At 36.9% G+C, this 13,856-nt stretch overlaps 1 protein-coding gene across 15 annotated transcripts in view; it reads right to left on the bottom strand.

Annotated features, from left to right (window-relative positions):
- Grip1 (glutamate receptor interacting protein 1) overlaps nucleotides 1–13,856 on the bottom strand; it is a 383,234-nt gene that overhangs the window by 162,520 nt on the left and 206,858 nt on the right. For 14 of the 15 annotated variants that reach the window (XM_048805484.1, XM_048805527.1, XM_048805545.1 and 11 more), the window contains exon 2: nucleotides 4,650–4,730. The exons of the other annotated variant lie outside the window; for it this stretch is intronic. In XM_048805484.1, coding sequence (XP_048661441.1) covers nucleotides 4,650–4,730 — 81 coding nt within the window. The remainder of the gene's footprint in view (nucleotides 1–4,649; nucleotides 4,731–13,856) is intronic. 15 annotated transcript variants of the gene reach the window in all.

The following is a 13,856-nucleotide window of genomic DNA, read 5'->3' as shown; positions in this document are numbered from 1 at the left end:
AGTGAGGAGTCATATAGAAAAGTCGGGGAGGGGCAGAGCCACAGGCATATACACAGTGCCCCATATAGTTGTGACTTTCTTATCTTAGAAACCTGTCTCTAAAGAAGCGAGATAATTTAGCTAATTTTTCCAATATCCTAATTGTAACACTGGAAACTCCATTATTTTGAAGTTTTATCATGTTGCCAGTGAGGGGCTTTGGTAAGGTCCATATTTATGCTCCTCTTGCCCCTGGGATGCTTATGAGGATGCAGGGAAGCTTGAAAGCATGGCAAAGATGCTTGGTTGCTTGGTATTTCCTGATGCTGGTCATGTCTCACTAATAGCACAGCCCTGACTTGGTGACTTTGGATAGCATGTATAGCTCCATTTTTTTTGTATGATATTTCATATTTGGTGGGTTCAATAGACTTTGGACTCCTATCTGTGAGACTCATTCATTTCTTAGGATCAATGGTAGAACTAAATAGATGAAGTAGAACTGGGCACAAAATTTAGAGTGAATGTCCTTCATAGACCTGGACAGGGATCTAGCTATAAAATCCTAGTCTAAAAGTCACACTAGAGATCTGCTATAATAATGAGAATTTAGACCGATGAAGCATCAAATTGTGTGCATAACAAAGATAGGAAAAGGCTAAACAGAGAGGGCAGAACCTTCAAAATTCTTGTCTACCCCTTTAATTTGTGTGATGTCAAGAGTGTGGTATTATTTTCCAGACTTGAATTTTTTAATAGGTGTTGACCCTTTCTGGATGCATTCAAAACAACTTGACTGTATATATTTTGGGTTTCTGGGCATTTAAAACTCAGCTCCATATTTTCACTTATCCACAAGTACCTAACGTGACAGCTAAGAAAGACTAATATCAATGTCATTCTATCATGATCAAATTAATAAATATCTTTTATAATATTTTAGGAAGAGGAAAAAATCCTGTGTAAATGTTTATGATCTCAGTTTGGATGCAGATTTAAGATACTTTTCCTAAGTGCATCTAACTTTGGAAATGTGATAGATACAAGTGATTGATATCACCTTGTATTTGTCAATGGATTTAGGATTCTTTTTCAAGACTAGCAATCAAAGAAAGATATCTTATGTGGAAAGAGGAGGCAAGTCAAATAATATCCTGACTCTAAGCTTTGGGTAGTATCTTGTCTTTTCTGTTCACAAAGACTAGACAAACATGATTAAATCCATCATCATTTTTTCCCTTTGGGTACCAGGGACCCAAAGGGACACTTGACCACTGAGCCACATCCCCAGCCCTGTTTTTTTTGTTGTATTTTATTTAGAGACAGGGTCTCACTGAGTTTCTTAGTACCTCGCTTTTGCTGAGGCTGGCTTTGAACTCGTGATCTTCCTGCCTCAGCCTCCCAAGCCGCTGGGATTACAAGCATGTGCCACCACACTCAGCTAAATACTTCATCTGTAAGGGGGTAAACTCAGAAATTATTTTTAAAAAATCTGTCAAATCCAGAGTCTGTACAGATTTCTTCTAATAATTTGGACACTCCCTTACATAGTCGCACTTCAACTCACCAGTAATTTGTCAAATTAAGAAATATCAGAACAACAGATTCCTTTTAATATAGCTAGATCTGCTGTAAAATCTGTTCAAAATATCATTAGAATTCATCATACTGTTCAAAAAAGGGGCCGAAATAAGAGTGCAAATAAACTTCCTTCACATTTTAAACAGAATGTTGTTTCCAATTTAAGTTAGAACCTTAGCATCATAGGGAAACTCATGTCATTTTTTTTAACTATAATTGTTAAAAATGTTACAAAAGCTTATGAAAGACTAATACATCTTTTTATTCTTACCTATTTTGCCATAAGAGACATGATTAAAATGACAAATTCCCAAATAACATTAATAATGCATTTCCCCTTTATCCAAAGCAAATGTATTTTGCTCCTAAGAGATGTTTAATTCATTCCCTTTTTCGGGAAGAGAAGGGAGATGAAAGGATTTACAGTTAGAACTGGCATTTAATGAAAGATACATATTTGACTTGTGATTATGGAATAATTGCTGTGGTAATTTTGAATTTGGAGAGTGGTACTGAAGTTTGATATGAATGAAAAGCAAATTGTACTTCAAGGTTACCTATCTGGTATCGTTAAAAGTTACTGCCTATTATGCCACGAAAATAGTGGAGCTTGTGTTAAGAAATATATAAACATTTATTTTATATATAAACACATATATAAACATTTCCTCTGGGAAGTACCGGATCTACATTTATAGAGTGAATTTAAAATAACAGCTAAACTGCCACAAAACTTGGACAGACAGGCTTAGGATCCCTTCTGCTATTGTGTACTCTTCCTCCACCGCACCCCCACCCCATCTATCAATGGAGTGGGGGTGTGGTGGAGGAAGATACCTCTGCACTGTGAAGACCAGGGGCTGGTAGATGAGCCAAGGTCTCCTTTAGGCTTTCTTTTCCTTGGTTTACTTTTCTCTAAATGCATCTTCCCTTGCTCCCAGGGTGGCAATAAGCCCTTGAGGGAAGTGAGATGGGAGATGAGCAGGAGAAAGAGAGAAAAGCAGTAAACTCTTATCTAGCTCTTCCAGCTCTATGTGGTCCAATGTAGGCTATCAGGCCACTTTAGAATTGTTCACCAAAGCTCCAGCAAGTCTTAGAGTATGCATTTACCTGGCTTTCCCCTCTGTGTATTTCTTCACTCCCCTAGCTTTTGGCCAGAGCAAGACTTCATAGGTACTTTAAAGTAAGACATCAAAGTAAGGATTAGAATTCCAAGAGTCTTTAGTCAGTTATGAAGCAGTTTCCAAGAAGTTCATTATTTTTTTTTCCTTCAGATAATAGTGAGTATGATCAGCTATTAACCACTTTAGTTTCTTAGCTTTTTGGCTGATGAGGTCTTTGGTGGTGGAGGTGGGGGGTGCTGTTTTAAACAACTGAGAAGATTTTGAAGACTCCTGACCCCTTTGGCTTCTTCCTGACAAGTGATGAACAAAAAAGGGTATTTTTCCATGGCTGAACTCCATGAGAACAACCTATGAAGCTTACAAAAATGTTTATAATTACAGTGACTTTTAAATCTGACACATAGAGGAATAAAAGATAAAATCCTATAATGAAGAATCACTGGCAGGTTATAAATTAAAAGTTATGATTAACCAATTTGTTTGCCTAACATGTAAGTTGGAAGACTACTAACTGATTTTAAGACAAAGTACACCCCTCAAAACGTGTTACAATTTAGTATGTAACACTAGAAAACCTTTAAAAGGAAAACATTAATAATATTTGGTGGGTTTGTTTAATATCACCTAAAGTAGTAAGGATGGTGGGAAAAGTCTCTTGTGTCTTCCCACCAGATGAATACAGGAAGAAATTGATAGAAAACTGACATTCCTGACCTTCAAATGCTGAATACTATCTTACTGCTGACAAGGAGAAAGCAGAGAACAGAGCCCATAGCTGACTGCAATAGTTTTTTTTTTTTTCCTAAACGTGACCAGCACTAAGAATGCTATTTTATCGGAAGGAATAGAAGAAATCTCACTGGGTGATGCCATCTAATTACAGAATTCAAATTGCTTTAGAATCTTCAAAGCAACAAGGATCTATAACATATTCGTGTCTCCTTATAAGCCATGTACTTTCATAATAAATCTAAGCCTTCAGAATCAAGAGTAAAAATAACCACATCTAAAAATTATAAAACTAAATAATAATCATGAACAAAGTTGCTCAGAAAGTGGGCCCATCCTGCTTTTTATTCAAATGGAAATATTTTCTTTTCATTGACAGATTTGTAGGCCCATTCAATTTAATGCAGGAAACACTGCTACTTTAAAATCCTATAGCTGAGGTTTAGCTGTACTCAATTTGTTTACATCAAATGCACAAATGCATTATTTTTGATACATATTTAGATGTATTAATGCTTTAAACTCTGCTCTTAAGTACACAGTTGCTTTCCTAAGGGGGTTTTCCATGAGTTATCCAGTAGAGATAAAGTTTGAATAATATTTTGAATTTCCTTTCCCTTTTGAGAACTTGCATGCTTTTGTGTCATTTTATTTTTTTTAAAATCAAAGCTTCAAAAACACTGAAGTTGTAGGCTAGAGACATTATCGTGCTGGAAAAACACAGGCGACTCTCACGGCATTCGAAGAATCTTAATCACACCTTCCTGGGAAAGAAAAGTCCCAGAATTTTACAAGAGCTGCTCAGTGGAAGCAAATTCAGGTTCAAAGAGATGAGAAGAAAGGAGTGACTTTTTTATTCAGCATGCATGATCTGCTACTGCAATTTCCATCCCCCTTTTCCTGCCAGGTGTCTCAGTAAAGAAATGGATGCTGCTGTGAAAGTCATCCGGCTGAAAACAGAGGTGAGAGTGAGTAAATGAGTGAGAGTCGAAATAAATTCAAGTCATTTCACAAAGGATTTTTGCTATGATGGATTATAAAATAGATTTTCACAAGTTGGCAAGTTTTTCCAAAGTCTAGCTTCTGACTACTGTTTGAACAAGTTGTGTAGAATGGAGTCTACACACTATGAAATAACATGATTTTTTTGTACCAGGTTAGAATTATTTAGGATCACCAAATAACAGGATTCAAAAGTAGGTAAAACAGCTGAAAAATCCAACAGTCTGGTCTAACCTGGTATGCTCTGTCTCCTCACAGCCAATGCTCCATCAGGCGGCTTTGTCTGGCTGGCGGATTTAGTGTAGGGACTCTCATCTGCAAAGGTACAATGAAGGGTTTGGTTAATTTCCATCAGGTTTCTGGCACAGTGAAGATCTTTAATGGATTGCAATCCTTCTGCCAGAGAGAGGTGACATGGCACAGTAGAAAGAGTTGATAGACCTGAGTCCTGAATTTGGGTGAACAGTGGGACAAGCTCTGAAAAATGTTTTGGACATCAGCTTCTTCCCCTGTAAAAGAGGGTAAATTTTTCATTTACCACAGGATTGTGAGGTTCAAAAGCTATAAATGCACATGAAGACATTTAAAAAAATTGTCAGAATGCAAATGTGGTATATAAATTACTTGCCTGTCACCTACATTCATTGATAAATAAATATCAGTGAATATGTAGAGCTGGAGGACAAAGAAGGAATAAAATGGCTCAATGGGCACTAAGAATAAATCAGGTAGAAGAACAAAGGAAATGAAAAGAAATGCAATATTTCAGATAAGCGGATGACAGAGCATTAGTATCGCAGGAGAATAAAGAAAGAGTTAGTAGGTTATTCCTGGCAGTGTGAATTGGCATCCAGGGTAAAGCAGAGGGATAGGGTCATTCAGAGGTGAGACCAGAGAAGCCAGTCTGGGAACAGGGCAGAACCATGGTGTGGAAGAAGAAGACGGACATTGCAATAAGCTGACTGGCCTTCTTTTAGAAAGAGATGAAAACAACCTGCAGAACAATAAAAAGAGCAACTGAAAAGACAGAAGGTCTGAAGTTCAGTGTAGTGGGAGTTAGGCAAGAAGCTGAATGAGTAATACACTAAGTGACAAGATCGTAGAGGAAATGGGTCTATTAAATTATAAGTACAGTGATTGTTTTAGGATTTGCTCTGTCTTGGAATACAGAAGAGTGATCTAGGATGGCAAATATTAGGGTTAAAATATAGGAAGGAATGATTCTTCCTAGCTTCTGTGGAGGCATTTATATCAAGTAAGAGATGTCAGAGTAAAAAATCTTCAGTTTCAAGAATAGGATGTATACGGCTTAGTAAATATAATGTAAAGTAATTGCCCAGCATATTTAGTCCAGCTAAATGACCCAAGTGCCACCCTGGTCACACTGTGACGCTTGTTTGTTGTTGTGTAAACAGGAAATTATTAAGGAATTTTACAAAACTGTGTTGCATATGACAAACTATTAAACACAATGAATATTTAATCCAGAAACAAAGTTGTATCATCATCGGAGGACATGAATTCTCCCACCTAGGTGGCTAGTGTTTCAAAAGTGAGGAATTCATTTCCTCTTTAGGATGTTCTTCTGGTTGAAATTATTCATGATTTCTTCATAAAACTAACAAGGTCTTTAGAAATAATGGCAAAAAATAAAGATTAACACGGGTTTAAACTGCAATTAACTTAAAAAATGACAGGCACACTCTTTCATGTTTATATTCCATTTGTTGCCCAATTCTTTACATTCTTCCAACCATAAAAGAACTACCAGCTTTCAGATACTAAATCAATTGCTTCACAATTGCTTTTTTTTGGGGGGGGGCTACTGGGGATTGAACCCACAGGCGTTTTACCACTGAGCCACATCCCCAGCCCTCTTTTTATAATTTATTTAGAAACAGGGTCTTGCTGAGTTGCTTAGGGCCTCAATAAGTTGCTGAGGCTGGCTTTGAACTTGCAATACTCCTATCTCAGTCTTCTGAGTGCTGGGATTACAGGTGTGTGCCACTGTGTCCAGCTCACGATTGCTTTAAAAGTAGCATCTCAGGCAGGTCTCTGACTCTTTTCTTTCCCAACACGATTTAGAGCATAATCAAAAACCACAGAACAAAACCTAAGCATTAGATTTCAAAGTCTCCCTTTGCCCATCATTGACACCTGGGAATTTTAGTGCTTTTTATCACAGTGTTGATTTAATAGCCAAGCAATATGTAGCACCTGTAAAAACAGACTCTATGTAAAAATCTGAGATTCTTCATAAGACTTCTTTAAAAATGTATTTTCTTTCATTATCTAAAACTTTGAAAGTGTGTGGTTTTTAAAAGTACAGAGCTCTGAGCAAAGTGATACATATCACAACAACCAGGTTTAGAGGTGGCATCTCAGAAATTTAAAGGCTTTCCTCAGTTTTCAATTTGTCAAGGTTACTGCCCATTAAAGTCTTAGTTTGAATGTAGTGTTGAATTTTCTTAAAGGGCAGTAAGAGATGTGCCCGGGAGACTCTAAAGTTATCTGTACTTGATGCTCTATTTTAAGGAAACATTCCTTTAGATATTTACCCAGCTNTATATATATATATATATATATATATATATATAGTTGAGAGAGAGAGAGAGAATTTTTTTTAATATTTTTATTTTTCAGTTTTCGGTGGACGCAACATTTTTATTTTATTTTTATGTGGTGCTGAGGAACCCAGCGCCCCGCGCATGCCAGGCGAGCGCATTACTGCTTGAGCCACATTCCCAGCCCCTATATTTTTATTTTAAACATAGAAAAGGCAACATGGCCCTTTTATAAAAAGTTGTTCATCATAGAATGGATTTCCACTCTTTTCATTGATTTACTAAAAGTCAGGTTTTGATTATCTTAGCCAGTCAAATATAAATGGAGTAGGATGCTGAATGAGTCAATGGCTTCTGGCTCCATAATAGGATTCCAAAGGAGAGAAATGTCCAGGGAGTATTTTTAATCCTCTGCATGAATCATGGAAAGCTATGGAGGTTTCTATCATGGTCTTTCCTTGTGTCCTTGAGTGGATTTGTAGATACATACTAAAGTCATATACTTATAAGAGACCATCTAAACTACTCTTTCATTTTATGGTAAGGTGTGGGGCCCTGAGAGATAAGTTTAAAGAAGGACACATATTTAAAGTGAATCTAGACTATCTATCTTCATTCTCATGTTCTTTCTTCTTTATCTAATTTCCTCTTGCAGAGAAAAGTTGATTTCTTACGACATTGGCTCACATGTTGCTGTATCACACAAGGAAGTGACTAGACCCATCATACCAGCAAAACTTTGCATGGTGTAATTCCTGTGGCAAAACCTTTGAAATGTGCCATCGTAGTCAATTCTTCATGCATGTGAATAAATATCCTTTCCCCTCCCTGCCTAAAGTGCATAATACTTAATACTCTCAAGTTCACTCTTTTAAAGATAAATATTTAAAAGAAATACCAATTCAATTCATTGCTCTTCAGCATTGGCTTTACTAAGAGTCATCAAATTATAATATAGATGTTAATACTTTTTCTTTGTTTATGAGGGAGGCACAAACTAGAATTTGGAGTTCCATCCAGATATATGAATGAATTAAAAATTAGGTCAAATAAGGAAAGGAATCAATGAATAGATAACATGTTTAGAATAGCACCTGTCACAGGGGCTGGGGTTGTTGCTCAGTGGTAGAGCACCTGCCTTGTACATGTGAGGTACTGGGTTTGATCCTCAGCACCACATTAAAAAAAAAAAAAAACTAAGTAAATAAAGCAAAGGTATAAAAAAAATAGGACCTGGCACATAGTAAGCATTCATTAAATATTTGCTGGTGGATGAATGAATTATATTCAATTTTCAAACAAGAACATTTATTATAAACAAGTAGCCTGAAATATGTGAGCTATGCTTCCTCCCATCTCTGATTTTTGTCTTATAACCTATTCCTTATAAAGTCACATCACCACCCAACAGTTATTAAGTATTGACCTACTGTAGGTTAAAAATCTGTGACTCTTTATAAAACTAATATTCAAATATATTTCCTTTCATTTTTATTCAGATTATAGAAAGTGTTTTAGTCAGCTTTCGTCACTGTGACCAAAAGACCTGAATGTCTGATTACAACTTAGAGGACAAAAAGTTGATTATGGTTTACAGTTTCAGAGGTTTACTCCATAGTTGTCTGGACTCCATTGCTCTGGGCCCAAGGTGAGGCAGAACATCTGTTGGAAGGGTGTGACAGAGGAATGCAGCTCAGCTCATAACAACCAGAAAGCAGAGAAATCTTGAGTGCAAGGAAGCAGGGATATTGTAATCCCCATCGGTACATCCCTCAGTGATCTATTTCTTTCAGCCACACCCACTTGCCTATAGTTACCACCCATTAATCCATTAAAAATCATTAATCCATCAAATGAATTACGCTACTGATTAGGTTGCAGTTTTAATAATCGAATCATTTTACCTCTGAACATTCCTGCATTGTCTCATACATGAGCTTTCAGGGGACACCTCCTATCCAAATCATAACAAAGATTTCTCAAAGAACCTTTAATATAATTCAACAAAATAATTTTTGATTTTCATATAAAACTCTCAGGCTTGACTTCCATGGTAGATCTTTCCTGCAAGTTGCCGTGGGAGCAAAACAGACACAGAGCTAGTGAGCTGCTGCTCCCTGAAATGAATGCTTCCAGTAATCATAAAGGGCATCTCAGGGCATCAGGACTGCCAGCCTTTTCTAATGAAATCTTAGCGGCTAGATAATCGCTGTCACATACAATGGCCTCCCACTTTCAGAGGGGCTTGAATATTGGTAATAACAAGGAAAAACATGGGTCCTTTTGCAGAGACATCCCATGACATCAGGGAATATGCCCCTCCATTAACAGGGACAATTGACATGGTGACAGAGGCTCAGACAGGGTTTAGTCAAGCATACACTTTAAACGGAAGAACAATGGGGAGAACCATCTGTCCCTCTCATATACATCAATTTGGCCAGTGTCCTCATGTGCTAAACACAGGAAAGGCAAACACAGGTCATTTAATTTGATTATATATTGTAAGTGAAGCTGGTGTTTATAAACTTGAAAAATAAACAGCAGGTGCCTACAGAGGAAGACTCCACTCTGCATCACAGACAAATTTTGGACCTGGAGAAACATGTCTCCAAGGGGCTCAGGTCCCCTCACACTCTTGTATCCTGCAATGGTTGCCTGGCATCAAACGGTATCCACGTGTAATCAGACTGATTTTTGTCTCTCCATCTCCTGCCTCTCCCATCCCCAGGGTCTGGGCTTCTCCGGAAGAGCAGATATGACTATGGTTTCAGAAATCTATGGCTGTGTTCAGTGTTTAGTTGAAGAAAAAAATTCAATTTCCTTTGGCTGAGACTAATCAGCCTCTGCTAAACAATTCTTAGCAACTAATTATGCAAAATTGAGGCACCTGCTAAGCCAGCAGATCCCTTAACTTCTTGATTAGAAAAAAAAAGAGACATTTTTGTGCACTTAAACATTAGGACCATTTTCCAGCAATGGGGAGACAGGCAGCTCATGACGCAGTGCTCATGTCATTTCGAACACACAAGAAAACATCTTCCATAAGGGAACAAAACAAAGTCCATTGGGAAGGAAATAATCTGTCCCTTGAATTCAATTGCCTTCCACAAATGTTAGTGCCTACTATGTGCAAACTAAGAATCAAAATAGATAAAAGGTAATGAAACTTTCAGGGGAATGTTGATTGCAGAATCTTATTACCTGCTAGGTGTGAGAATGAGACATGGTGCTTGATTCTCCTGAGGGAGGCTGAGCATGGGCTTAGGCCCTGGTGGAGGTGGGGCATGGGAAGAGAGAGGGGGATTCACCACAATGACCCATCCAGAATTTTGCAATCAGAAAAATCAAGAAGAAAGACAACATTTTGAGCTTTCAGCTAATACAAAAATTTTGCGTTGGTGGGAACCTTGTTCTTTTCTGAATTCTGGTCCTCAGAGCATCTTATCCCAGTTCAGCATGTACATATTGTGGCTGCTTCTCTCTCTTGGACCCTCACCCTCCAGTTCATTTTGCTGCCTTGATGATTTGATGATACATTCTACAATTTATGCAATATTTCCTGAAGGATAGCTGTCAAAGGGTTTTAACAGAAATGAGTTATGTCGGGTTTTTTTCTTATTAAAATGATGTGTAACTATGATCACAGTGCCCCACATAAAGGTAAACACAAAGATATAATCTAGTACTCCTTTTCAAACCTAAATGATTTTCCCCTCCAGATTAAAATAATCCTATGTTTCTAGGGCCAAGCAGAAGTTACGTTCTGGACCCTTCTACAGTCAGAAGGCTCTAGCTCCTATGCAGGCTGTGGCAATACAGCTTTGGCATGTCAAGGCTGCAACATGATTAATAGCTGACAACTTATCCTAAGGAATGAGTTAATTTCATCTCCTTTCCTAATCTGGTAAAGTAGTCCACACAGCTGGGTTTGAACCAAAAGGGAATACAACTTATCTGAGTTTAATGGCAGAGACAGAGGCCTGGTGCTGCTCCATGAGGATCCCTCTCCCATTAAGATAAGAGTTTTCCCTCCGTCCCTCCATCTACTTTCACTCCCCTCTTCTGTGATTTGTTTTGCATCTGCATGGCACTAATGTCTATCCTGACTCTGCAGGTTTCCTTACAGTTTTCTAATTTAGACACAGATGTGCTTTATATTCTTAAAGGGACCAGGTCTTCTGCTTTTGGACATTAAAAAAAACAAATCATCCAAATAGAGCACAAATACATTTTAAAGACAAAGATGCCAGGATGGAACTTGAGACCATTACTATTTAAAGTGTATTTAAAGAATACACCAAACTTTAGGGGACAAATATGTAGTTTATATTATCAGGCTTGACCATAGCTGAGCATTCTTGAAGGATCATAGAATCAGTATTTGATTTTATGTAGTAAGAACTAAAGCTGTGAAGTAGCAAAATAAACCAAACTAAGAAGGTCAAGGGTCTTATGTTTTCTCTCAAATATGGAAGCTAGAGAGGGAAAAAGGAAAAGAAAGGTGTAAGTGTGTGTGTGGGGGGGCAGAGGTGATTTCATGAAAATCAAAGGGGGATCAGTACAGGAAAGGGACCATGAAGTGGGAGGAGGGAAGGGAGGAGGAAGGGAAGGAAGGGATATTGGCCAAATTATATTGTTATAGTATGTGCATATATGGATATGCAACAACAAATTCCATCATTATGTATAACTATAATGCACTAATAAAAATGTGGAAAGAAAAAAAATTAAAAATCACCAAGTACCTTAAAGAGTTTTTATTTTTGTAGGTTATGTCTGTCAAATTAAAACTCATAAAATACAAAAAAAATTAAAATAAAAAACCTAAAGGTACAAATAATAGTTTCTTCACAATGATAGGATATCCTCTAAATTATATTAATCATAGTTGCATAGCCACTTCAAGAACTAAATATTACAGCCAAAAAGAATGCCGACTATACCACCCACATTGTTTCAGAGTCCCTGTCTTTTAAAAACATTTTCTTCCATTATTATCTAAATCTTTGCTTCTGCAAATATGGTCCATAGCCAATCTGCATGAAAATTAACTGGGAGCTTGTCATCAATGCTGAATCTCAGGCCCCACTGACCTATGGAATCAGAATGTGAATCTCCAGGTGATTCACATGCACAGTAATATTTGGGAAGCCCTGATCCAATCAACATTACCAACAGCAAGCAATTATACAAATAGTGAGGTTACACCTGTCCTCATGTCTCATCTGGTTATGTCAGTGGCAGCCCACAAAGGATCCGGCAGAATGCCAGTCGTATCAGTAAACTCCAAAAGAATCTGCAGGCCTCAGACTGCAAATATCAAGTTGCATATGGAATGATTTCCTCAAATAGAAATAAAACTTTTTAATGTTATGGTTTGGACTAAATTGTACCATCTCTTGATCAATTTTAAACCTCTCAACAATCTTAAAATGGTTGAATTTGGTGGATATATCTAAGGTCAGACTCTCTAGGGAAAATGATGAATTATAATGTTATATACTGCCTTATGACAGCAACATGGGGTAAGAATCTTCTTTGGCATTATCTCCTTAAATTCTTTCCCTTTAGATGCAGAATCACTTCCTTGAATCTGCACAGTTATCTTGGAACTAGGAAGATCTCCAGCACAGAACCTGACCTCTGATCTGCACACAGAGACAAAAAAAACTGCAGTGGCCCAGAACATCTGGTCAACCTTGTGAAAGTGGTCCATGGAAACCATGCTGCTTGCCGATGTCTGCAGGCCTTTGGAAGACTAATATCTCTAGCCAGGTTAATTTGTAAATCCTCTTGGAAAGTAATGAGCATGAAATTGCACATTTCCTGCCTCTGGCATTCCTATTGTTAATGTGTCTGAATCACAAATGATAACTCCTCTGCTTCTTAATGTTTCCAGCAAGGACAGTTGCAACAGAGTCATGGTAGTAGTGAACTGCCTCATCATCAAAGAATCAACAATTCTAGAGGACTGGACTCTACCCAGGAGGCCCATTTTCATTACCACATCAGATCCTAGTTTAACACCTTAAAATATAAATTCAGTTACAGCTTCCACTTTCTCTGTATGTAGGGAGGGATATAAGCTTTAACCTTTATTTTATCTGTTAGATTATGACAGCTGACATCCTCAGTATATCACACTGTTAAATACTCATAGAGTCAACAATTCTTAGCATTAGAATGACAGATGACAACTAAGAATAACCTCAGGGTAGCTAGGATGGGCTATTTAAAACAACATTTTATATTTATGTTTAAAGACTACACCAAACTTTAGCAGAGAGAAGTAGGTAGTTTATATGGGTATTATCAGGGTTGACCATATCTAAGCATTCTTGAAGGATCATGGAATCAGTATTTGATTTTATGTTGTAAGAAGTAAAGCTATGTAGTAGAAATTATAGATACAAGTAAGAAATTTGAAGAAATTAAGTTTTCCTCAATTTCTTTAACCAATGTATATTGTCATATACAACATAAGAGTTCACTTTCTTATACATTGATCACAGTTTAACCTGAAATAAATTTGGGAAAAAATTTAAAATAGGACATAAATTTTCTTGAAATAATTAATAAAACAAAATATTAAAAATGTCTTCATGGAGATCATTTAAAGTTGGGTTCAAAAGATTGAATTTTGTTGTAAAGATGACTTTGATCTCAAACAAGGGATATAATATATAACTAAATAAATGTTTAAGATTATAAAAATAAAAATGTTGTCTTCATTGAAGAGATTAACAGTGTTTTCCAAATATTCCAACAATAATGATAATAATAACCACTTCTAACTGGATTATTTAAATGATAATATCTCTTGATCTCTTGATTATTTAAATAACTTTTTTTACCCCTCCTTGTCTGGGACTGT

The sequence above is a fragment of the Marmota marmota genome, unplaced genomic scaffold (genome assembly GCF_001458135.2).
Source record: "Marmota marmota marmota unplaced genomic scaffold, marMar, whole genome shotgun sequence".
NCBI lineage: Eukaryota > Metazoa > Chordata > Mammalia > Rodentia > Sciuridae > Marmota > Marmota marmota.
The sequence above is the reverse complement of the archived record's forward strand: the minus strand, read 5'-3'. Positions and strand labels throughout refer to the sequence as shown.